This window comes from Populus trichocarpa, chromosome 4 (genome assembly GCF_000002775.5).
Source record: "Populus trichocarpa isolate Nisqually-1 chromosome 4, P.trichocarpa_v4.1, whole genome shotgun sequence".
In the NCBI taxonomy this organism is placed as follows: Eukaryota; Viridiplantae; Streptophyta; class Magnoliopsida; order Malpighiales; family Salicaceae; genus Populus; species Populus trichocarpa.
Window position 1 is genome coordinate 17,847,372 of NC_037288.2, and position 25,544 is coordinate 17,872,915.

General features: G+C 34.8%; 3 protein-coding genes across 11 annotated transcripts; 1 reads left to right on the top strand and 2 right to left on the bottom strand.

Moving 5' to 3' along the window:
- Nucleotides 1-4,313: 4,313 nt before the first annotated feature.
- On the bottom strand, nt 4,314-8,485 carry LOC7470003 (diaminopimelate decarboxylase 2, chloroplastic). 2 transcript variants are annotated; one of them, XM_002306083.4, is made up of 8 exons: nt 7,898-8,482; nt 7,370-7,544; nt 6,221-6,370; nt 5,841-6,002; nt 5,571-5,756; nt 4,853-4,975; nt 4,686-4,775; nt 4,314-4,516 (listed from the first exon to the last, which is right to left on the bottom strand). In XM_002306083.4, the coding sequence occupies exons 1-8, from the start codon at nt 8,395-8,397 to the stop codon at nt 4,439-4,441; spliced, it is 1,464 nt and encodes a 487-aa protein (XP_002306119.2). In that variant the 5' UTR covers nt 8,398-8,482; the 3' UTR covers nt 4,314-4,438. The 2 variants fall into 2 exon arrangements, with proteins under 2 accessions (XP_002306119.2, XP_052308074.1); XM_052452114.1 differs by lacking the exon at nt 5,571-5,756 and having other exon boundaries at nt 7,898-8,485.
- A 3,833-nt stretch (nt 8,486-12,318) lies between these two features.
- LOC7461233 (phosphatidylinositol/phosphatidylcholine transfer protein SFH3) lies at nt 12,319-17,541 on the top strand. 4 transcript variants are annotated; one of them, XM_052452116.1, is made up of 15 exons: nt 13,178-13,322; nt 13,411-13,557; nt 14,104-14,365; nt 14,483-14,582; nt 14,671-14,937; nt 15,048-15,125; nt 15,234-15,335; nt 15,449-15,498; nt 15,600-15,699; nt 15,812-15,904; nt 16,004-16,102; nt 16,184-16,304; nt 16,538-16,914; nt 17,024-17,095; nt 17,180-17,541. In XM_052452116.1, exons 2-15 carry the CDS (start codon nt 13,512-13,514, stop codon nt 17,192-17,194), a joined length of 1,782 nt encoding a protein of 593 aa, XP_052308076.1. In that variant the 5' UTR covers nt 13,178-13,322; nt 13,411-13,511; the 3' UTR covers nt 17,195-17,541. The 4 variants fall into 4 exon arrangements, 1 of the variants encoding a protein (XP_052308076.1); XR_002981383.2 differs by lacking the exon at nt 13,178-13,322 and adding an exon at nt 12,319-12,695 and having other exon boundaries at nt 16,538-17,095; XR_002981385.2 differs by lacking the exon at nt 13,178-13,322 and adding an exon at nt 12,747-12,901 and having other exon boundaries at nt 16,538-17,095.
- Nucleotides 17,542-17,676: 135 nt separating this feature from the next.
- LOC7470004 (phosphatidylinositol/phosphatidylcholine transfer protein SFH8) lies at nt 17,677-23,481 on the bottom strand. Of its 5 annotated transcripts, none has more exons than XM_024599469.2 (15): nt 23,267-23,481; nt 23,012-23,139; nt 22,335-22,638; nt 22,119-22,218; nt 21,764-22,030; nt 21,606-21,683; nt 21,401-21,502; nt 21,254-21,303; nt 21,004-21,103; nt 20,755-20,853; nt 20,551-20,667; nt 20,023-20,152; nt 18,792-19,192; nt 18,100-18,177; nt 17,677-18,011 (listed from the first exon to the last, which is right to left on the bottom strand). In XM_024599469.2, exons 2-15 carry the CDS (start codon nt 23,043-23,045, stop codon nt 17,991-17,993), a joined length of 1,881 nt encoding a protein of 626 aa, XP_024455237.1. In that variant the 5' UTR covers nt 23,046-23,139; nt 23,267-23,481; the 3' UTR covers nt 17,677-17,990. The 5 variants fall into 5 exon arrangements, with proteins under 5 accessions (XP_024455237.1, XP_006384514.1, XP_024455235.1 ...); XM_006384452.3 differs by having other exon boundaries at nt 20,551-20,664; nt 23,012-23,150; XM_024599467.2 differs by having other exon boundaries at nt 23,012-23,150.
- Between the last annotated feature and the right edge of the window lie 2,063 nt (nt 23,482-25,544).

Genomic DNA, 25,544 nt, shown 5'->3' on the forward strand with positions numbered 1-25,544 from the left:
CTCCGGTATCTTCGAAAGACTCTTTCAGAATTATAATGGCATTGGTGGCACATTTCAATCTTGAGTTACATCAGATGGATGTAAAGACGGCGTTTCTCAATGGTAACATTGATGAGACGATCTATATGTTGCAACCAGAAAACTTTGTGTCTGGAGACCCAAAGAATATGGTTTGCAAACTTAAGAAATCCATCTATGGACTCAAACAAGCATCTCGACAATGGTATTTCAAGTTTCATCAAGTGATCATCTCGTTTGGTTTTGAGATGAATTTGGTTGATGATTGTATATACCATAAGTTCTGTGGGAGTAAATATATTTTCCTGGTTTTGTATGTCGATGACATCTTGCTTGCCAGCAGCGATATGGGCTTATTGCACGAAACCAAGAAATTTCTAGCTAAGAATTTTGAGATGAAAGATCTTGGTGAAGCCTCTTTTGTATTAGGTATTCAGATACATCGAGATCGCTCTCGAGGTATTCTTGGATTATCACAAAAGAGCTATATCGAAAAGGTTCTTAAAAGATATGGCATGCAAGACTGTAAACCAGGAGATACCCCTGTGGCTAAGGGAGACAAATTTAGTCTCAATCAGTGCCCTAAGAATGATTTTGAGAAAAGGGAAATACAGAAGATTCCTTATGCTTCAGTAGTAGGGAGTCTAATGTATGCTCAAGTTTGTACGCGTCCGGATATTGCGTACATTACTGGGATACTAGGCAGATATTTAAGCAATCCAGGAATAGACCATTGGAAAGCAGCTAAACGGGTCTTACGGTACTTACAGAGAACAAAAGACTACATGCTCACATATCGGAGTTTGGCTAATCTGGAGATCATTGGGTATAGCGACTCCGATTTTGCTGGATGCCAAGATAGTATGAAATCTACATCAGGCTATATTTACATGCTAGCTGGAGGTGCTGTCTCCTGGAAGAGTGCTAAACAGTCACTTATAGCCTCTTCCACGATGGCAGCTGAATTCATAGCATGTTATGAGGCATCCAATCATGGGGTATGGCTGCGGAATTTTGTCACGGGGCTGCGTATAGTGGATGATATTGAAAGACCACTAAAATTATTTTGTGACAATAAATCGGCAGTTTTATATTCCAATAATAATAGGAGCTCGTCGAAGTCGAAGCACATCGACATCAAGTTCCTAGTTGTTAAAGAAAGAGTTCAGAGTGGACAGTTGTCTATAGAGCATATCGGTACAAACTCCATGGTTGCGGATCCGCTTACTAAGGGATTGCCACCCAAAATGTTTCATGAGCATACTGCTCGTATGGGTGTTTTGGCAATTGATAGTATTCAGTTTTAAAGAGAGTTTGTAATTTCAGATGCTTTTATAATATAGACAATTTTTCAATTTATGGATATTTATGAGGTTATTTTCTGCAGAAATAAAGTCTTTGGTTTAATTTACACTCTGATTTTAGTATGGTTTGATCTCACTAAGGTTTAAGGGTGGACCAGTTGGAAATAGGCATGTTAAGATCATATTGCATGAAATTTCCATGCTACATATCCACATCATGATCCATGTCATTTAATTGTATTGGCATACGTGACCTTTGATAGGTTGAGTTACGATAATTGTAACGGAAACCGCTTAGATCCTATGTTGGTATGATTACTGGACCGGATTGGTTATAGATACATTTGTTAATGACAGCAAAGATTGAGCTCATTTAGTTATTTTTGCAAAACATAATTATAAGGTTATACATATAGCCCAAGTGGGAGATTGTTGGATCATTAATCCAACGTTGGGCTTATATGAGAATAATTATATGTTTGTGGACTGTCAAATAAAGTGAAGCCTAATTAAAAATGATCTGCTAAGTATTTTTAGGCAATTGGGTTTTGGTGTATCTAATAGGATGTGGACCTTTAATGTGTAGAGATTAAGGGGTTATTCCTAATTTTAGTGATGGGTTAAAATAGGAATACCAAAGGGTGGGAATGCCAAAAGGCATGAATACCAAAAGGCACTTGGTTGCCTATATATATGGTCATGGTCCCCAGATTACATTTTTCTGATTTATTCTCATACTGACATCCCATTATCAGAGAGAAGAAAAGGTTAAGGCAAAAGAGAGAATCAAAGGGCTCTCTAAGGTGAACGTGTTAATCTGGAAGGCCATCTGTACGACTCTAGATAGCGACTTCCGGATATGGATTCAGGTACGCTTCCGCTTTATGGTTTATGCAATTTATGCGTTCTTGATAATTCGACATGAAAATCAATTTCTATATGCTATGAAATACTAGATCTAACAAAATAACTATATGGCGTCTCCTTCATCCCCTTAAAATCCTCCTTTCCCCACTACCGACTAATACTATCCTGAGCAATAAAGGTACAAGATTCATGGATCTCAAATGGAGGGCCATGGCATTGTCAAGATCATGATGCAGGAAGATGCTTGTTGCAACTTACACTATCTTGCTCGGAGTATAGAGTTAGTTTGGAATAGATGGTTGTTTAGTGGTATGTCGAGATCATGCACGGATGATCCAGGACCACTAGGAAATTGCTTTCTCCTGTCCATCTTTTCTTTCTTTCTTTCCCATTTGGCTGCATTATCCATCGTGAAAAGCAATGGAAGAAAAATGGCCACAGAATGGGAGTGCTGGAAACAGTTTCGCGTTCACGCGGAGAAGTTAGATTTTTATTCAATTGATTGATGGATTGAGCATCCAAGCAACTCAAATGGATCAAGCATCAAGCTTTCTTAGCCTTGAAGAAGGAAAAGGAGTGAGAATATTAGCTACCTGTCACCTTATTGGTGACAGTTTCTTTCCCATGGCCTTGGGAGTTGGGAGGGGCCGTCATGGCAATGGCACTCCGAAACTTTTATTATCTTTTAAATATTTGGACATTACATTTCAAGATCAGCTGATTCGGAGCATTTATACGGGCCAGTGATGATACTTGCTTGGATTTTCTACACGAAACCTTTTGGCGGCAAAAGGCGGCCTGTGGGTTGAGGCAGAGAAACACAACAAAAAATTTAAACGGGGCCATTAATGAGATATATAATATTCAGAAGGACTTTGATGAAATAATATCAATTACGGGGGGCAAACAATAAACTTTTACAATTAGGGGGGTCCTGCCTTTTCCTATTGGAACCGCCACTCACAACATTGAGCATTCTGCATAGAAATTGGTTTGTAAAGTGAAATGATAAAGGGTAGCCAAAGGACAGGAGCAATTATAGTTGATAGTTTATGCCCATATATTTCGACCATATGCGTTCACATGGTGTTTTTATTTTTAAATATTTTTTTAAAAAATATTTTTTATATATATTTTTAAATTATTTTGATGTGTTCATATTAAAATTAAATTTTAAAACATACAAAATATATTATTTTAATATATTTTCAAATAAAACAAACTTTAAAAAAGAACTACTGTTACCGTAATCACAAAAGTCGTCTCCTATTCATGGTTTGATCCAATCAAACCTTCATCCTGATTTTTAATTTTTCTCCCTTTAATCATTAAAGACTTGTTGTCATTATCTCAATCAAATCTCTATGCAATGGTGATCTATTATCTCAATCAAATCTCTATTATGATGCATCGTAACAAAGAGCATAGGGTCACTTTCTAATAAAGATAGTGCACCTCCATTTAATTTTGGATTCAAGATTTAAGTAACATCATCAAAGTGATAAAAATATTCTAAATTAATATATTTTTTTGATATTTTTCAAATCATTTTAATATGCTGATATCAAAAATAATTTTTTAAAATAAAAAAAATATTTTTTTAATGTATTTTAAAATAAAAATCACTTTAAAAAACAACCGACACTGCACTGTGAAACACCCTTATATATTTGACAAGCAGATAGGTTGCACAATAATTATAGATGGCTGGACTCTTCATCTATATATATATATTCCTTGAAAAATAAAAATGTATTGGTTGATATTAGAAAGGTTACCATGGTGATTTCGGAGCGAAATTTATTGAATTCTGATGATGTATTGCTTTGTTCCTTTACATTTACATACGGCCTAAATTCATTTATAGGAACACAGATTGAGAAGTGCTTTGCAAAGAGGTCTAGTTTAGTAGATTCTGATTTTCAATTGGGCATTGGATGCAAATACCGCCCTTTGAAAAGCTTGGCACAAACCGTCGTAGCCCACAAGCTTAGATTCAATTCTTTTGAAAGCCTGTTTAAATGTTTAAAAATGTGTAGACGTGACTTTTTAAAAATGTTTTTAATTCAGATATATATATATATATAACTCTTGATGAGTATTTAAGGCTGGGAATCGATGCAATGAATAAATCCAGCAGCTGATTGAATATCTGAATTGATATAACCAGCAGGGTGGGATACGCAGAAAACACAATACAAGCAAAAATCAGGTTTCATTGCCTCAGTAGAAGTGGTTACTGTCTGCAATCAAAGACCCTCAAAGAACCGAATATGGTCTTCGAATGTCTCCCCATGCCGAATTTTGGACACTGTTCCATCTTCAACCTACAAACACAAACACAAACTCAAGCTCTGAGAACCATGTTTCTAGCCAAATATCATTTAAACAGCATAAATCATTAATGCATTAGCAAACAAACAATGTGTTGGTGAGACAAACGTTCAATCATAATTTATAACACAAGGTGTTGTAAGATCAAAAGTTAATTCATACCCAGTACTCAGGAGGGCGCATCTTGAGATTGTATGTCGATGCCATGCTCATGCAGTAAGCACCTGCATCATGAACAACCAAACCAGCTCCCTGCAGAAAAACTCTTGATGAGAAAATGAAGATTCTTGTTGCAAACCACAACAAAAGAAAGAGGAGGAACAAAAAACCTTAGCTGGAGTTGGAAGTTCTCTATCCTTTCCCAGGAAATCTGCGGACTCACAGACAGGACCAACCACATCAAAAGTTGAAACTTCAGCCTTGGGTGATGCAGGAGAAACAAGCTCTATGTGCTGAAACCAAACAAAAAAACAAGTCAACTCCAAGCAAGAAAGAGAACAGCTTTTAGGAATATATGATCAGGTGGAAAAAAAGAAGGCACCCCTAGTAACTTGAAATTGTAGTCAACAGGGAGATAAAATTTCTATATATATAACAACATACATGTCTGAGGGAAGCCAAATTCCTTCACTTTAATAAAATATTATGTTTATCCACAGCAATAGATCCATAGCTACGTGTATAATAAGCAGGGGCCCTCCTAGAAATAGCCAACCATTGCCAACCCTAAAGAATGTCAAGCATATTTCAGACACCCAAATCATTTTGAAGGGCATCATTCAGTAGCCCCGACAATCACACTCATTTCACAAACAAAGATGTTACTGTATTATATAATATATGACAGTAAGACTGGATCAAAAGGGGATGCCTAAACCATTATGATTGCTAAGTGTTGCTATTGAGTAAAAGCACACTAAATGAAAAAGCACTTCCAGATGACAGTATTAAAAAAATGACATCATAATACCATAGAATAAATAGGTTATTCTACTGTTAAACATGACACTCAATATTGAAAAGGGTTTATCATGTTCTGATACTTACTTGATAAGCATCATAAAGACTAGGACGGATAAGTTCAGCCATGCTGCCATCTATCACAACAAAATTTTTTGTTCCATTAGTTTTAACCCCAGTGACCCTATTCACCAAGCAGCAAGTATTTGCAATGAGCGATCTCCCAGGTTCAATGATGAGATTGAGATCTCGTGAGAGAACCAGTTCACGAACCTAAACCAACAACCAATAGTGTCAATATTAAAAATTTCCATGTGTTGGAGTGTACTGAACATGATTTCGATATATGATCATTACAGTGTCAATGAGATCTCTTGGAGTAGGAAGGACTGCACCAGAATGATAATAATCTATACCCAAACCACCTCCAATGTTTAAGTAATCAACTTCAAAGCCCTGAGCTCTGATTTCATCAATGTAGTTAACCATGAGAACTGCAGCATCCCTGAATATGTCCACCTAAAAGACATAGCAAAGAGAGGTTCAACTTTGCGTTCAATGACTACTAGCAGTGTATGTATAGAGAAAGAAAATACATGAAAGTATATATGCCCCAGAAAAATGGAGAGTGGTGGTAATAGAGTTGAATAAAATAAGAAATGATAAGAATATTTCAATCATCATAGCCAATAATTAGTAGAAAGGAAAAAAAAAGCAAGAGTTTTCTGTTGGGATACCTTGGTGATGGTTGATCCTAGATGGCAATGGGCCCCCACGAGCTTCAGCTCATCATGGTGTGCCTTTACAGCATCCAGAAACCATTGCAGCTTCTCATTTCTAATACCAAATTTAGAGTTCTTGTTCCCTGTAGCAACATAAGGATGAACCTAAAGAATACAAGCACAAAGCATTTGATTATAAAAATGAATCAAACACAGTAACCTCCACAAAAATCTTTATCGTATACTTTTGGAAACTTAATCAGCACAAACTACAATGTCCAAGAATTTCTCATCTTGACTTTTCAGCATGAAAAAACCTGCTTGTCATGGGTTAAGGATTAAATATATTATGATGGAGCTGGATGAGGTGGTGATGGGAAGAGAGATAAATTGTCCAACAGTATTGATGCATGGACAAAAATAGCACTTGCCATGTTGTTAAGGCAGTAAGTTAGGCATTAAAAAGAGAAAGTGTTGAGGTGTGGCGTTAAAGGGATTCCATTATGGAGCAGCAGCAGATGGAAAAGGTGTTGACCATGACTGCTTGTTCTGATGATGCAGAGTGCCAAAGCAGAAGGAAGAGAGATATGACTTTGTTCTATGTGAATTACTTTAGAAAAGCTAAAGTACTTAGCATAAGTTGAACTTCTTTCTTTACTGAAACAAATCAATGCTGATCATATCAATTCCTAAATAGAAAAGATCAAACATCAATTCTGAATCCCGACCATCAAAACTACAATTTTAAACTAACTTTTTCAGTGGCCTTAATCAATTCAAGTGGCTGAAGTTCTTGTTCATGAAATTTCAAGGCTGAAAATAGAATGAGGCAACTTATGATTCCTCTAACTAAGGAGTGCCAAGGACTTTCTAAACATATATATTATTGACTCAAAAATATCCAGAGGTTCTTCTCTCCATCAAACAATTAGGCTGTTATACTCATTATGGAACTTGTTGAAGAGATATATTAAAATATCCAGAGGCTCCAGTTCCTATTTCAAATTTCTAACTAAGTTTACCTAGGCCATGAATTAACTGAGTCAACAAACTAGCTATAACTTTTCTGGTGCCAATTTCAAATAATATGACCAGATTAACAAACATTCTAGTATCTTTTTCTTTACCATCAAGTCACTTGCTCACATGATAGCTATTACATACCTGAGGGTCAACATCTGGGTTGATCCGGAGTAGAACATTAACCTTCTTGCCAGCAATTCTAGCAGCTGCCACAATATTTTCCAAATCAAATTCACTATCCACGTTAACAAAAACACCTTCTTGAGCAGCCAGAACCAAATCGTCCAGCAGCTTCCCATTTCCATTAAAAATACACCTGCTCATCCACACATTTAAACCACATCAGACAACACAAAAACTCCCACAAACACAACACTAATTTGCCCTTTATAATACAATGAGCAAATCCTAAACTAAATACCACAAAACCAAGCTCATTTAAATTTGGCACGCCACGGATAAAATTTCAAAACTGACACAAAACAAAAAAGAAGCAAAAACAACTCTCAACTCAACCTTCCAGCAACAAAAAAATACTCATAAGAAGACACGCTATACGTTTAAGTTAAAATACATGAGAGAAAACAAGGCCTAGTCTTCTAATAACCCAAAACACATAAAAAGACACAGTCTCTCCCCAGATGCACGATTAAATCATCATAAACATACCTTGTGGGATCGAAACCGGCCCGAAGAGCCAACCTAAGCTCGTTACCACTTACCAAAACAGCACCACAACCCAACCCTCTCAAATGCTCCAAAATCTTCAAATTATTATTAGCCTTAATAGCATAACCAATAATAGAATTCAGTCCTTGTAAGGCATCCTTATAAGCCTCAACATTTCTAGTAATCTGTGGCTTACTATACAAATAAAACGGTCTCTTCTCAACATTCTCCATAATCTCCTGAACCTTAAGGTTCTCACAGCAGAGAAACCCATCTTTGGATTTGGTGAAACAATGCTTAAACTGTGTGGTTTCCTGTGCTGTGGTTGTAGCGGGGTTTTGTTGGGAAATAACTGCCTTGAGAGAAAGGGGTTTGAGATAGTTTTTTTTTGTTAGTTTAAAGGGCAAAATTGATTTTTTGGAAAATAGGTTTTGATTTAGGGAGTGAGTTAGGGTTTTGGAAATGAAGCGTGACTGAGAGAGATCTGTAGCAGTCGCCATTGATGGAGAAGTGAGTGTCGGAAAAGAGTTTGTGTTTTTAGGGTTTTACAGAGTCAAGAGAAAGTCAAAAAAAGTGCCTGCCATTAAAAAAATTTTGGGTGGAAATTAATGGGATAAATTGGGCTGTGAAATGATAAAAAAAAAACAAACGTTGTGGTGAAATAATATATTTTTAGTAGGGGTGAGAAAAAAACTGAAAAACCGATTAAACCGAGAAAACTAGAAAAAAATAACCGAAAAAAACACCAATTAAACCGATCATAATTTTGAAAAAACCAGCCGGTTCGGTTCGGTTCGGTTTTATAAGCAGAAAATCGAAAAAACTGAACCGAACCGAACCAAAACCGGAAAAAAACCGAGCCAAAACCGGAAAAACCGAGCCAAACCAATTTGAACCGGTTTTTTCCCTAAAAAACCGAACCAAACCAAAACCGGTCGGTTTGACCCGGTTTTCGGTTCGTTTTCGGTTTTTTTTAAAAAAAAAAAAATTCGGTTTAGTTACTTTTTTTGATAAAAACCGAATCGAACCAAAAATGATCACCTCTAATTTTTAGATGTCGGGGTTGAGAATAGTGACAAAATTTTAATTAATTTTGTGGTTGTAAATTGTGATATTTATTTAAATTTAGGTTTAATTGATTGATGGTTTGTTAAATTGATTCATCAGTTTGTAAGTAAAATTACAAAATTATCAAAATTAAAATCTTGGTGTGAGATTTTTGAAATTTAAAAATTCAACAATCAAAATAATAATTTCATGACTACTTTAAGAAAAAACGATCTCTAGAAACTCCTATAAAAATTTGAATGCGATCACACGATTGAATCAAAAGTTATAGTTTTTTTAAGATATTATTTTGGTCTGGCGCAACTGGACCTCCTCCTGGACCTAGACTTGTCTTCTTAGTCTATAAATATATATGCTAGGTCATTCACGTAATCTGTCAGAAGCAGATTTTTATTTAGTTATGGCAAACTCACACCTAATTGCTTAAAATCACCTGTGAGAATTATTGTGTGAAGAATAACTTTTTAAATTTTTAACTAGAATCTGTTTATGTATCTACAAATTGCACAAAAATATATATTTTTTACTCTTAGAATATATTTAAAAGAAAAAATTCATAAAATTATAAATTTTGTGTGAAATCATAACTACTTGAATTGGTTATAAGAGCATGTTTGGAGTGAAATGATATTTAGAAGAGTTAAATTGGTAATATATTCGTTTGAATATTACAAATATTGTTTTTTTTTTTTGTTTATATACATTTCAATGGTAAAAAGTCATTTAGAAGAACGAATTGTATTTTATTATATTTGATATACAATTATTTTTATAATTCAATATAACTCGGTTGATTTGGCAAGGTTAGAAATAATTCGAACAATTCTCAATCAACCAAATATTAAATGATGAAATTAGAAAAGAATTAAATATAAAAAGAATAAAAAAATAACTCGAGTCAACTCGGATGAACTTGTCAAACCATGAGACATGAATAATCTCATAGAAAACAAACCGAAAAAACATAGATTTTAAAAAAGAAATTAAAGGGAAAAAAGCTAGTAAAAAAATACTATTAAACTGCAAAATATTTTGGTATTTTTGCAGGAATAGTATTTTTATAATTGAAATGCTAAAAAAAACATTTTGTTTAGATTCTCCTTAGTGCATGAAAAAGCCATAATATTGTTTGTTTTTTCTTTCTCTCCGTTTAGCACCTAGGTTGGACTTGCTCTAAGTCATTTGATATAAATTTTGCACTTTTCATCCTAAAGTTTACTTTTTATTGTACTTTTAATTTTTTATTCAATTATACTTTTAATTCCAAAACAAAAAACTTAAAGTAAAAACATCCATAAAAAAATCAAACAATAAATTAATGAATAATAAGGACCAAATTTAATGCAATTTAATGAAAAAATAAAATAAATAATCCCAAATAAAATAAATATCAATTAAAAGAATAAGGACAAAGTTTTAAAAATTAAAAATATCATAGAGGGTGAAATTAAAAAAACATATAAAAACTAAGTGAACCCGGACAAATATCTTAAACCTAGTTAAATTTGAAAAAGCTTGCAACCCATGAAAACCTGGATCTGGACCCAATCAAAAAACAATTTATGAGTCAAATAAAAAAATAAAATTTTAAGAACTTTTCAAAGCAAAAAAATCAACAATTAAAAGAACATGAATTAAAATTGATAGGAAAAAAAAACAAAGGAGGATGAAATCACAAAACAAAACCAATTTAAAAAAATGATCCCAAATAAAAACTTGTCAATGGCAAAAAAAATTAACAATAAAAAAAAAGATGGATTAAGTTTGATAGAAAAACAAAATCAATTTAAAGAATGCCTCAAAACAAAAAAAAAAATAGCAATTAAAAGAATGATGATCAAATTTGAAAGATTAAAAAATGTAATAGGGATGAAATTGAAAAGACACATCAATTTTATAGACTATTTAAGATAAAAAAAAATTATAATAAAAAAAGACCAAATTTGAATAACCAACAAGTTAAAAGGTTGTTCTTCAATTTTGTAGGTATTGGTGCGAAAATCTAGATGGGAGAGAGAGAATAAAAGGGTAAAAAAAAAATGACTGTCAGTGTCAAACCGCTGTGAATTGTGGCACTCATGCTACCTCATGGTGTTGAGGACGCTGAGACCTTCTAAACATTGTCCTGAAATACAGTGCTTGGTGGCTGGACAACCTCTCACACGCTGCGAGAACGACGCGAGGCTATCCATATGATGGTGCATGCCATTAAGTTTTTTTAATTATATTTAATAAATGTAATTTTTAACAATACTCGTTGGAATCCTTGAAATTTATAATAAAAACAAAAAAAATGATAAAAAAATCTTAAACAAGAGTCTAGTTGGTTTTGTCTTTAAGGTTATACTATTTTAAAAAAAATACAAAAATATATTTATGCAGTAGACATTGAATTATTTAATTAAAGGGTTAAATTAATGAGTGATTTAACTGTTGAATTAAAAGCTCAATTATAAAAAATTTAACTGTTGAATTAAAAGCTCAATTATAAAAATAACTCCACGCAACCCGTTTATATAATGATGAAAAGATGAACCCGCTCTCAAAACCAAGTTAAAAGATTAAGTGACAAGAGGCAGCATAATAATTAGAATATTTTAATTAATAGTAAGTTGTGCATGGGAAGTTGGGAACAAAGAGCAGACTCAGTATTTTTTTTCAATTTCCTTCTCTTACAAAACCTAGCAGGGGAGTATTTGACTCTTTCTTCTTCTTTTTTTCTTGGCGATAATCGGAGAAGGAAGTGACTTGATATCATTTCAAGATTTCTTTTTATATAGAAGGCCCGGTCTTCTTCATGGACCCATCAGAGCAATAATGAAGTGGTTGCAATCTTCAATTGCAGGTTTTTTTTTTTAATCAATTAGTGGAGCTCCACAAACAAGCAATTGACTTCTGCTTCCCAACTCAGACCACCACAAACTCTATGCAATTAACTGTAAAATGTCGAAAAGCTTGTGTGATTATGATCGCTAAATATCAGCAAGCACATGGACTGAATCATCCATCTTCAACCATGTATATCCACCGCTCCTAGTAAGCTTACCAGCCTTATCATATCACACATTAGACAGAGACATGAAATGAGAATTTACGGTGACTGCTCGTAGTAGTTGCGCGCAAACTACGATCAGTAACAGATGTCTTAAGGGTATCTGGATCGAATAAAGGATACAACCAAATATCACACTAGCAGAGAGCAGCAGCAAACGGAAAAGATTAGCTGAAGATAGATGAGTAAGTATATAGGAACAATGCTGAAAAAAGAAAAAGAAAATTTACTAAAAACATTCTTCCCATTAAATGCCAACCACCAGATTTATGAGATCTACAAGGGAGTGGAATTATTCAATTCGTGAGATTTTGATGAAATTGGTTTGTAATGAATTAATGTTATTAGAGTACCATCTAAAAAAGGAGGAGGAAATCTTGCCGGCAAAAAGGAGAAGACTACGTTATGCGAAGTCAGTTAAACCAAGATTGAAGGGATTTGCTTGTATCTCTCTTATCTTAACTGAGAGATTGATACTGCCGACAGATGTTAGATGAGACCATGTCAATAGAAGACATGATCATAACAAGCTATATATTTCTTGATTTCTAATTCTGTCAATATCATCTTCGCTGTCCAATTTATAATTAGCACCACCTATGTGAGAGACTGATACGGGTGTTAAATATCCCTCTTATTTTCACCCTTCGGGTTCTTTCCCTTCAGTCTTGCCAAAAGGTAATTTCCTTTTCCTCTTTTTTTCCTTTCTCTTCCATCTTCATTTGAAGAACCTTGTTCCAGCTTCAAGACCTTGCACTTTTTGATATTGTATACCAACCCTTTTTGGGAATTAGCTCTTTCATTTGCATGGATTGAGCGATGTGTGCTCTTCTCATGGATAATGCTCCTGCTTCATTAATTTTGTGTCTCTGGAATACATACACGTATGGGTTTGATTCTAATTGTTAAACTTTTAACGTCCCTGTGTAGCAAGGCCATCAGGAAGGTTTTATGGTTAAGTGGTATCTTCAGGTCAACATCCAGACACAAAAATAAGAACATACTGATGCGGTGTCCTTATAGGACCATTAAGCACCTGTAATTGCATACGATTACAAGATGTGCATAATGTCGTGGACTTTTTACCTTAATCATTTCTCAATTTCCTGCTATTATTTCCCTTCCTAATATTTCTGGGCTTCTTAATTTGTCTGAAAGTAATTAATATGATTTTCATTGAATTAGTTTCCTATTATTTCTTAATGTTCATTTTCGAACGTTTTGATCTCCCTCGCTACACTTGCCAATTATAAGCCTAAAATGATGCATATGTTTTCAGAGCCCTTTGATTGCTAGGATTTACAGGTTGGGAAAAAAAAAATTTAAGTACTTTCTGTTGCATCGGATCCGTCTCCTTGCTGAATTTTTTTTCTTCCTTTTGACATGGTTGTAGGCCTGACAATATTCTTCGCGAGGGCCATAATTTACGAAGTGCTTGATTCTCCTGGTACTACGGAAATCACAAATAGGTCACCACCATTGCAAAATTTAGCCATGGCTGATACTATGTCTGGACCGCTTGATCGAGATATCAAAGGGGGTAAGTGCTCTAAAACTTCGATTTTATTTGAAGGGTTATTCTTGTTCAATCGTTTTGTGATTCTTGCCTTCCTGTTTAACATATATACAAGTGTAGTACAAAGCCAGTGCTTTTTCAGTTTTCGAATAACATACCATTTTCGCACTCTCGAATTCTGGGTTCTCGTTTTTCATGATTTGGGAAACAAAAGGAAAGATACTTTTTCCACCTTCATTTTATCTCTTTTCTTGTTATGTTCACATCTTGAAATGGGAATTCTAATAGATAAGGAAATATGGATTAGTGCTCATAAGATAGGCCATTCTTTTGGTTCTTTGACAGTCATGAAAATATGCATGCAATGGTTTATTGAAACTTTGGAACATGAAAATATGCACGCGATGGTCTATTGAATCTTTGGAAAGGAAGTATGCAGGAAGGAAAATAACACATTCCTCTGCTGAACAACTTCTTTCTTTATAATGAGTTAGTTTGAAATATGCCTGTGAAAGTAGTTCCATTAAAAGTTTCGAAGTTCGTGCATTTCATTATCTATGATTTAAACAGGTCTTGAGAAATCCGACGCTGAATATTCCGAGGATGATAGGAAGACCAAGCTTGGATCATTGAAAAAGAAGGCAATTAGTGCCTCGAACAAGTTCAGGAATTCTTTGACAAAGAGAGGCCGGAGACACAGTAGAGTAATGTCTATTGCAATTGAAGATAACCTTAATGCTGAGGAATTACAGGCAGTGGATGCGTTTCGCCAAGCACTTATTTTGGATGAACTACTACCCTCTAAGCATGATGATCACCATATGATGCTAAGGTTACTTTTCATTTTTCTGTCGTTAATGTTTAGAATGGCATGCTCAGCTTTCATGAAAAATACTTCTTTGACTTGATCTAACTGCTTGGGTAGATCACATGTTGTCTCATGATACAGATTTTTAAGGGCCAGGAAATTTGATATTGAGAAAGCAAAGCAAATGTGGTCTGATATGCTCAGTTGGAGGAAGGAATTCGGTGCTGACACAATCATGGAGGTAACCTACTTATTTACATAAAAGATTAAGAATGTGTCACCATGCAGTATGGTAGTTAATGAATTTCTGTGCTTTTGGGTTCTTTCAGGACTTTGAGTTCAAGGAAATCGATGAAGTCTTGAAACACTATCCACAAGGATATCATGGAATTGACAAGGAAGGAAGACCAGTTTACATTGAAAGACTGGGTGAGATTGACGCTAACAAGCTTATACAGGTCACGACATTGGATCGGTATATGAAATACCATGTACAGGAGTTTGAGAAAACCTTCAATGTCAAGTTTCCGGCCTGTTCAATCGCAGCAAAGAAACACATTGATCAGAGCACCACTATTTTGGATGTGCAAGGAGTGGTGAGTGAGGACTGCTGCTGCTACTAAATAGACAGACATAAGATATTGAATTGCATTATGTTTGCTTGTTACACTATTTGAAGAACGCTGACAAAAAAGTTCATGGTCAGGGGCTTAAGCAATTCACCAAAACTGCAAGGGAACTTATTGGCCGCATTTCAAAGATTGATGGTGACAATTACCCTGAGGTAATCAGTTTAATTGTTTTAAATTTATTTTCTGCTTGTTGTCTTTCATTAGATGAATAAATGGTTCTCGTTTCAGCTAATGCTATTCGAATTTCCTGATTATTGTAGACCTTAAATCGGATGTTCATCATCAATGGTGGTCCTGGATTCAGGCTTTTGTGGAGCACTGTTAAACAGTTCATTGACCCCAAGACTGCCCAAAAAATCCATGTAAGCATTCACCTATTGATCTCAAATATTAAAAAAAAAACGAAATTCTATAAATCTCCAAACTAATCCATCGTTGTAGTGTCACTAATTTGTTGCCACTATTTTTTTATCAGTTTCTGGGTAACAAATACCAGAGCAAGTTGCTTGAAGCAATTGATGCTAGGTAAGTTCATTGTTGATGACATGAAACTTCACTTTTCCAATGCCTTTTGCACTCCACTTCTGAAACTGAAGGTGCCCTCTTTTTTTCTGGACTTTAACCAGTGAGTTGCCGGAGATTTTTGGTGGTACCTGCACCTGTGCCGACAAGGGTGGTTGTATGCGTTCTGATAAGGGTCCATGGAATGATCCCGACATCTTAAAGGTACAATTGCTGCAACTTATGATTTTTCTGTTGATTACCAATTCTTCGCTTGCCGAGCATTTTATAATACAAATGATAAATCACGTATTTTTCTTTCATTTTGATGACCCAGATGGTTCACAATGGTGAAGCCAAATGCCACAGGAAAACATTTTCAGGAATTCATGAGAAGGGAATCTCCGAGGATGATCAGCCATGCATAAAGGTATTCATAATCTTGTGACCTCTACTCGCATCATAGACACCAGATTTTAAGCCATTGATCGATTGCTTAACATTTTCTTTGTTGTCTGGCAACACGAAGAAAAACATTTCTTTCAGCAAAGAAGTAACTGTTGATGCTGCTGATTATGGCCATCCAAAGAATCATGTAGAACATGCAATTCTTTCTCCAGTTCCTGAAGTAAGCTATAAGGATTTGAGTCCGATCGTTGGGATTCCTTGGTATCATATCTTCATTTCTGATGTTCTCTTTATATTGCAGTCTCCCTTGAGCAAGAGGTGCAGTAGCGACCAAGACTATGAGAACTCCATTCCAATGGTGAAAAGGACCATCGATACTGCTTGGCCTACACCATTGAATAATAGAGATGGGCTCTCTAAAGGTACATAATCCGTCCATATGTCGCATACCTCTCGTAAAATCGGTGATTCTCATCAAAGTTTAGCCTTATCAAAACCACAGGAATCCTTCGTTTGGAAATCTTATGATTTTAACACTTCTTTTAAGTCGTTCATATTTTGAAATAGAGAAGGGAAAGTTTCAAGGCAGTGCCAAACTTTTGGATTATTTCTAGAATTCATATGAACAGACTTTTGCTACCTATCAATGCCACAGAATGCCCCCCAGTGCATGGTGCTTGCAAGGCTCAAGGAGGGAGCACTCAGATATTAAATGGGATACTGACTGTTGTGATGGGAATTGTCACCATGGTTCGCATATCACGCAACATGCCTAGGAAACTTGCTGAGGTTGCTGCTTATGGCAGTCAAGTCTACTACGCTGATGAGATGGCTAAAAGCCACGTGCTGGCAGCACCATCCATCTCTACTTCTGAATACAAGAACATCATGTTGCGCATGGCTGAAATGGAAGAGAAGCTGTGTGTTCTCAGTTCAAAACCTCAAGCCATGCCCGCTGAGAAAGAGGAAATGCTGAATGCTGCGATCAAGCGAGCAGATTCCCTAGAGCAAGAGCTATCAATGGTCAAGACGGTACCTACTCGATTTTCTTTCATTTTATCCGGAGCTGTTGCCTGTATGAAAATATCAGCCTTGTGTAATGTTCGAGCTGATTTCTTTCGTTATGTTTTTTCTTGTACAGGCACTTGAGGATGCCGTTGCAAAACAGCAGGAACTCCTAGCCTACATCGAAAAGAAAAAGAAGAAAAAGAGTGTAAGTCTACACATCTCTAATATTGCTTAGCAAAGCTGATTCATGCATGCATTTTTCTAATTTAATGTCTGTTCATACTTCCAGATTTTTGGATTTTGAATCAAGAGTTCATGCTGATGAGGCAATAGATAGACACTGCACTTACGATGGTGGCCGCAGAGATTTCTAGCCCCATAATACCTGAGTGTTTTCAGTCTTCAGACCTTGTTTGCTTTTTATAACACCAACTCAAAGTCCATGTATATTATATGGTTATTATAAAATCATCCTCGTGATTCTGTAAATTATACAAACACCGACCCTTTCAGTGTGATGAGAGCATTCTGTGGTAGGATTGATATACATTTTACCTCATTACCACACGGATGTTCAGGGCAATGCAAGGGTTGAGATTAATTAAAGTTTTAACTTTAAATGAAAAATAAATAAATTCTATATTTCTGTCATTATACCAAAATTTACCTTTAGAGTCGCAGACCAATAAAAATAATTCAACTTCTTTGAAAAAAATAGGAGTTAGCTTGAACACCAAGCCTATTTTGTCTTCACAGAAATATATGATACTAAAGATAAAACATGAATGAAGATTAAATATGTCAGATCTAATATGTAGTATTGTCTTCGGAGATCGAGATTGGAAAAAGATACGTTGAAGTCAATGACTATATCACACACAGGTCCCAAACATGATTTTAGAAGACAAATTGCTCATGCGAACTTCCTCGCAGCAAGGTCTGATTCTACACTCGGCGACAGAAAATTACATTAATTTTGAAATCATATCCCAGAGAGACAACATTTGCGATCGAATGTCAGACACTCGTATAGAAATAACAGATTTAAGTACCGGACAAGAGCGCAATCATGATGTCTCATTCTCCCTTGGCAAAAAAGCTTACCAGCAGAACTTCTTTTTCTGATATGCAGGAAGAACAAAGTTAGCCACGTAGTTAAGCAAAAAAATATTTCCCATATACAAATAAAACAGAGATCTGTCTCCCTACCCGGTGGAACTTGGCCTCCTCCTGACTGTCTATGTATGCTAGCAATTCTTCCTGCCTCATTAAAGCTTCATATAGAGCCTGCTCAGGTAGCAGAAGACACCCAATGATAACGTGGATTAGATGCGAATCAGAAGAACGAGTTAAAACAAAATAAATGCATGTAGACTAAAATATGTACATTTGTGAAGTAATTCAAAAATTTTGCCACGAAAGCCCCCTGCTGACATTACGTAAACTATTCAAAGAAGCTAATTAGCTATTAGAGTTTGCATGTCAACTATTCAAAGAAGCTAATTAGCTATTAGAGTTTGCATGTCATAGATAAACTGGCCTCAACAATATAAATTGTCCAAGCCATACAGAGGTAAGGCACCGAATGGTATGCAGTGAGATCATGGAGATGTGCATATGCATGTGAAAACAAGAACTTGAACACTACTCTTCAAAGCAACAAACAGAAAACGAGTGGAATTGCTTCTGATATTGCTAAGAGAATCATCACATAGTGGTGGCAGATGGCAAAAAACAAAAACATTACCAAAACACCATCACATGTTACATGCAAAAGTTTCTTGAATGCAAGCTCACAGATTTGGTATTAAACAACACGATTGCCTGATGGAAAAAGAGCAGTAATGAAAACAATGTTTCTGCTAGTAAAAATGAAATTCTGGCCTAAAGAGCGATCAAACCTTTTTAGTTGCAATTAGCTCTGCTTCCAAAGCATCCACACGACAAACAGCAGCATTCAGTAATTCCTCTTTCTCGTAAGGCATCACTGATGGCTTTGCTTGAAGTATATCAACTTTCTCCTCAAGCTCACCTAGCCTTTTCAATACAGAGGAGAGGTCTGTCTCAGTGAAAGCAGCAGTTGGTGAAGGGGGACGGCACTCCTCTTTTTGAGTTGCATCAAGGGCAAGTTCAGGAGAACTCTGATCACAATCAGATAAGGTGCCGGGAAGCCTTTTGGTTACTTGGAATGCCAGTGAGCGAAAGAGAGTGAGAAGTGTCATGAAGAAAGCCATAACTGCTATGAAAATTCGAACACGAACACCTTCTGGAGTCTTTTCAGTGTTGGGCAGGGTGATTGTTGCTGCATCAGAAATTTCAAATTTCACGATCTACTAAATAAGAGATATGGATAAAAATATAGTGCATTAAATCAAATAAATGTGTTATATGGAGCACATTAAACACAGGAAAGACTAAAATCAAAACTACACAACAGAAAAGGCTGAAATCAAAACATCACAAAAGTTGAGTCACTGCATCTGTTGCATCAGTGGGAGACATTTACTAGGCACAACTGGGAATGCATTAAATCAAATAAACATACATGGATCATATTAAACACAGCAAAGACTAAAATAGAAAAAAATTACACTTGCGTTGATTCCTTGCATCGGTTGCATCACTGTGAAACATTTACTAAGCACAGATGGATTTTTTTTTTACTTCTGCTTGAACAAAGAACAGAAAACTCCAATATTTGGTGGCAGATGCAAAGAGTTGCCAGCAACCACAACTAAAGAGGTCAAATGCCGAAGGCATAAAGCAGAAACCTAAATCAAAATGGCCATTCTATGATGCCATCTAAGCCCTTCTTTAAATGGGTGGTTGATTCAACCTTGTTCTTTCTAAAAAACATGCAACAATTTTAAGAAACCCTAATGACCTATTTCAAATGACATGTACTTTAAGTCAGTGCTAAACTATCAAAATGTAAAAAGGGAGAGGATTGTGCATTGTACATTTGTACTCGTGTCAAAATCCATGTGAGTAAATGATTCACGGGCGTCCTGCTCTCATACAATTAGATGAGGTGACAGCATTGTAAGCAACATACTTAGCAGAGGCTGCAGACAAGAACATAGCAGAGAGAAATAAACATGATACAGTGAACAATAGAATATAATTGCTGACCTTTGGAAACAGGCCTCTGGATGGCTGCTGGATTTTTCCATCCAGCATCAACAGCTTTGTCAACCATAGGTACGTATTCATCGTACCCTGGGAAGCTACCACCATATCCGGCCTTTCCGACTACCCTAGCCTGACAATTCAACAAAGAAAATTAACATAAATAAATAAGAGAAGATCAAGCCTCAACACTTGATCAATTTGGTAGATACCACACTCGGTTACTTACTTTAGATGGTATAAGTGAAAATTGTCACTACATCCAGGTCTCATTTTGAGCACATGCGTTTTCACTTTGCAACTAACCCACGCAGAAATATTTAAGAGAGTGCAGGGGATGTTCCCAGGGAAATATAGAGAGAAATTACTAGAATAAATAAGAAAAACAAACATTTTAAAACAGAATTCAACCCCCATGCCCATGTCACTTCATCATTCATTTGACCATGCAAAATAACTATCATTAAAAACAATATTCCAATAGCAGCGCCTCAAAATAGCACATAACAAATTCCAGAATAATAAACCTACCTCTTCACGAACAGGAGTCAGTCGAAGATGGGAGTAACTTTTCAATGTTTTAGGGGATGCGATATCTTCAGCTTCAGATCCTGATTCCGCAGTGGATGTATCACTACCTTTAAACTGCTTCATGATACAAAGCAACGTGCTAAAGTTACGTAAAACAAGATACACATGCGTCAATATCAAAGATGAAGATAGAGAAAATCTTACCATTGGATACCGTGGCTTTGCATAAGCGATAACCTTGCCTTCGCTGTTTAGCACTTTTACAACCTGTCTGGCTCGACGTGGTTCGCCATTAAGAACCATCTGCAACAACATAAAAGTGATCAAAATTCTTTTTTATTTTTGTGTGTGTTCATTTAACACAAATTAGTATATACACCCCCGTGGGTGGCAGAATGATCTTAAAAACTATAACAGCTTGCACATCACATATATTAAAGTCCAGTAAATGACCTTCAATATTTCAGGGTTTTTCCATGGTCCCTTATCAGACTGAAGGCAACCCCCCTGACAAGCACATGTGCAAGTACCACCCAGAAATTCCGGCAATTCACTGCAAAAATTGCAGAGTTCTGGTAAGTGAGAACACAAAACATTTGTATTATAAAATATCAAGAATTTCAAAATAAAAGGTTGAATGAGAATCATGCAGAGAAGTTACAAAACAGATATGTATTATACAGTTAATTCCAACTCATTTTACCTGGCATCAATTATCTCAAGCAATTTGGTCTGGTACTTGTTTCCAAGAACCTAATAGGTTCCAAAAAACAAAAACATGGAATTAAAAAATTATAGCAAGCAGATATCAGGAAAGTACAATATATAGGAGCTAGAAATCTTAACATACGTGAATCTTGGATGTCGTTTTGGGATCTAGAAAAGTCTTTATAGTGTTCCACAACAGCCTAAATCCAGGACCAGCGTTGATAATGAACATTTGATGGAGTGTCTGCATCAATAAATGAAATGCAAGAAATCCAGCTTCAAGTACCCAATAAAGATAACACTTCACACGAGGAATTAATCAAAACAACAAAAACTATATTACAAACCTCAGGGTAATTGTCACCATCAATCTTCTGAAGGCGCATAATGAGATCCCGTGCTGACTTGTTAAAGTTCTTGAGTCCCTAAATGATTTACAATGAAAAGAAGAAATTAATGGTTGAAATCTTGATAAACATGCGCTGCAATGTTACAAGTGACATACCACGCCTTGAACATCTAAAATAGTTGTGCTTGAATCTATATGCCTCTTTGCAGCAATAGTACAAGCTGGAAACTTAATTGCAAAGCTTTTCTCAAACTCCCGCACATGGTACCTCACGTACCGGTCCATAGTCGTAACATGCATAAGTTTGTTAGGCTCAACTTTTCCCAATCTTTCTATATAAATAGGTCTCCCCTCTTTATCCACGCCATGATTACCATGAGGATAATACTTCAAAACTTCATCCAACTCTTTAAATTCAAAATCCTGAGACATGCATGGAAAATTTTGGTGAAAAGGGAAAAATGTCAAATAGCAAAGCCATTTCAAGCAAATTGTCAAATAACATGGTTACCTCCATAATGGTGTCAGTACCAAATTCCTTTCTCCATTGAAGCATATCAGCCCACATGTGCTTTGCCCTTTCAATGTCAAATTTCCTTGCTTTCAAGAACCTGAAGGGCATAAATCATGTAAGGTTATCAGCCTTTATCATTTATCAGCCATAGAAACAACATAAGAGACTCAAAAAAGCACAGAATTCATTACGGGTAGGATCACAACAGATTACCTCAACATCATATGATAATCATCATGTTTTTCTGGCAATAACTCATCCATCACCAAAGCCTGTCTAAATTGATCGACGGCCTGTAATTCCTCAACATCTCGGACATCCTCAATCGAAACAGAGCTAACCCTTCCATCACTCTTTCTCCTATTGCTTTTCTTCTTCAGAGAATGCTTGAACTTGGAAGATGCATTAAGGGCTTTCTTTTTCAGCGACCCAATTCTCGTTCTCCTCTCATCCTCAGAGTTCTCAAAATCAGATTTCCTCTCTCTCCGCTCATCATTTCCAGAAAACCCCTCAAAACCTACCACACAAATATAAAGAAAAAGATCTTTTTTATGCCATATCAAAATCGATGGCGTCAATTTTAATTCCAGTACAGTAAAGTTATAAAACTCAATTAAAAAAAATAAAAACTACAAAAAAAAATAATGTTTACCAGTAAAAAAATTACAACTTAAAGCCAAAGGAAAATATAAAAAATTAAGCTGAAGTGACAACAAACGAAAAACCATAATTAAAACCATTTGAATTAAAAACATAAACAGTGAAAATTAAGCTAAATTGTTACGATCAACACAAAAAAAATGTAATGAAAAAAAACACTTAACGGTAAGAAGCTTCCAGAGAAACCCTAAAACCAGTCAACAAAATCAAAATGAAAAAAAAAAACTTACAAGGTCTGGCGAATCGATCCAGTGGACCCGACATCTCAGTATACGGAAATTGATTCAAACAGATGAATTTCACTCGATCAAATCAAACTGATAACCGCATCAACAACTTTGCCTACAGATAGTCACACCTGATAAAAACCTTCGCATTTCAATAAAAACATCAGAAAGCCTAGAAAATAAAATCACGAGAGAGGATTTGACTGAAATTAGGGAGAAAAAATGGAATGCAGTATAATGTATTGACTAAGCAAGTACCTGTTAGTTAGAGCCTAGAGGTTAATTTTTTCGTTGACACGGATCACGATGTAGATCGGGTGGATATAATAAGTGCATCAACCTCGCGGAAGATGAATTAAAATATGTAACGGATAGGTTGGTTAAAATTAAATAATAAATAGGGGAATAAATTAATTTCGCCGAATATGTCGACGGCGAAACGAGAGCCTTTTTTTGGAGGGAGAAATGGGTATTTGTTAGGTTAGGTTTGTAGGAGAGCGAATTGTCGGGGGTTGATAGTGGGGCCTACTAGTTTTTTTTTTTTTGGAATGCCATGTGGCAGATGGTGAGACAGGTGGCCATTTAGTTTACAATGAGCCGGCGGTGATTGTGTTGTTTTTTCGGTTTTAATAACGTGACATGTACCGAAGCCCATGAACATCTCGGGTGTAATAATTATTTGTTTTGTATTTTTTTAAACTGTATTTGATGTAAAAAATATTAAATTAATTTTTTTTATTTTTATTATACTGATGTTAAAATTTTAAAAAATATATTTTAATATATTTTTAAATAAAAAATATATTCAAAAAATATTTTACACTACAATAACAAACATATTTACAGGACAACAGGCTTAAATCCTTCATAAAAGTGATCGAGATAGTTTAAGTTTATATTAAATTTTTAAAACAATTAAAATAATATAATATTAAAATAAATTTTGAGTTTTTTCATTGAATTAACATAATCTAATCAACTTCCTAGATTTGACCAAATTTCAAAACTATACCAGGAAGTCATTGTTTTAAATATTGCTTGTTTGCATATTTCATGTAATATTTATGGGAAAAAATGCATTAAATCTTAAGACATAAAAATAAATATAATTAAACAATGAGTGTAATAAGCATGCTAAATTGATATTTATATAAATAAATTATAGAATAACAAAAGAAATACAAAATATTAATTTGTAATTGTAGCATACGAAGAGGAAAGTCATGGTTGACAACGAGGAAAAAAGAATATACCTTAAGGTGTATATTTGTAATTGTATTTTATGAATAGGAATCCGACGCCGTTTTGTTTGCTTTTGGTAATCAGCAATTTTGAGTTGATATGATAACGATACTAGATAAATGGTATGGGTGTTGCTACGAACTGATTCGTAAATAATATAAATTATTATTATAATATCAGTTGAAAATTAGATTTGTGAATGTTTTAATATTCAAGTTTAACTTGGCAACCCGTTAAATCCATATGACTTGGGTCTGGTAGCCACGTCAGACTTAAGAGCCTGGACTTGGCTGAAATGTCAGACCCAAGTTATTAATAACAATAATAATAATTTTATCTCTCAAATCAAATTTATGGTTGTTTTTGAATAGTAATAATATTTTTTTTCAAATTTATTATTAATAATAATAATAATAATAATAATTTTTAATTTTACCCTTCAAATAAAATCTATGTTTTGTTTTACAATAGTGGTAATTTTTTTTTCAAATTTATTAATAATATTAATAAAAAAATTATTTATAATATTAATAATATTATTAAACACGTCTGACCCAAGTTCTTATAGTTTTTAATTTTACCCTTTAAATGAAATTTATGATTTTTATTTAATAGTAATAATATTTTTTAAAAAATTTAATAATATTAATAAGAATAAGAATAAGAATAAGAATAAGAATTATAATAATGATGATGATGATGATGATGATAAGACTCATGTTCCTTAAGTATGACATTCCCTTCCAGACTCAAGTTACTTAAATATCAGTGGAATTATTCCGTCAGTTACTCCGTCGATTATTTTGTAGGTAAAAATATCACGTCACCGTATGATTTGCCATTTTGAATCTCACTGTAATACTCTTTATCATTCTCTCGGTATATACCAATCAAAATTTTATGTCGGTGCTTACTGAAGGATACATGGATGAAAAAATCTGTCAGTAAAGGTTCGAGGAAGGCTATAAGCAAGGATTAAAGCGCCTTTGCACATGTCATGTAATATTTATGAAAAAAAATTGCATTAAATCTTAAGATATAAAAATAAATATAATTAAACAATGAATGTAATAAGCATGCTAAATCGATATTTATATCAATAAATTATAGAACAAGAAAAAAATACAAAATATTAATTTGTAATTGTAGTATACGAAGAGGAAAGCCGTAGTTAACAACGAGGAAAAAGGATAAAACTGAAGGTGTATATTTGTAATTGTATTATACGAATAGGAATCCGACACGGTTTTGTTTGCTTTTGATAATGAGCAATTTTGAGTTGATATGATAATGA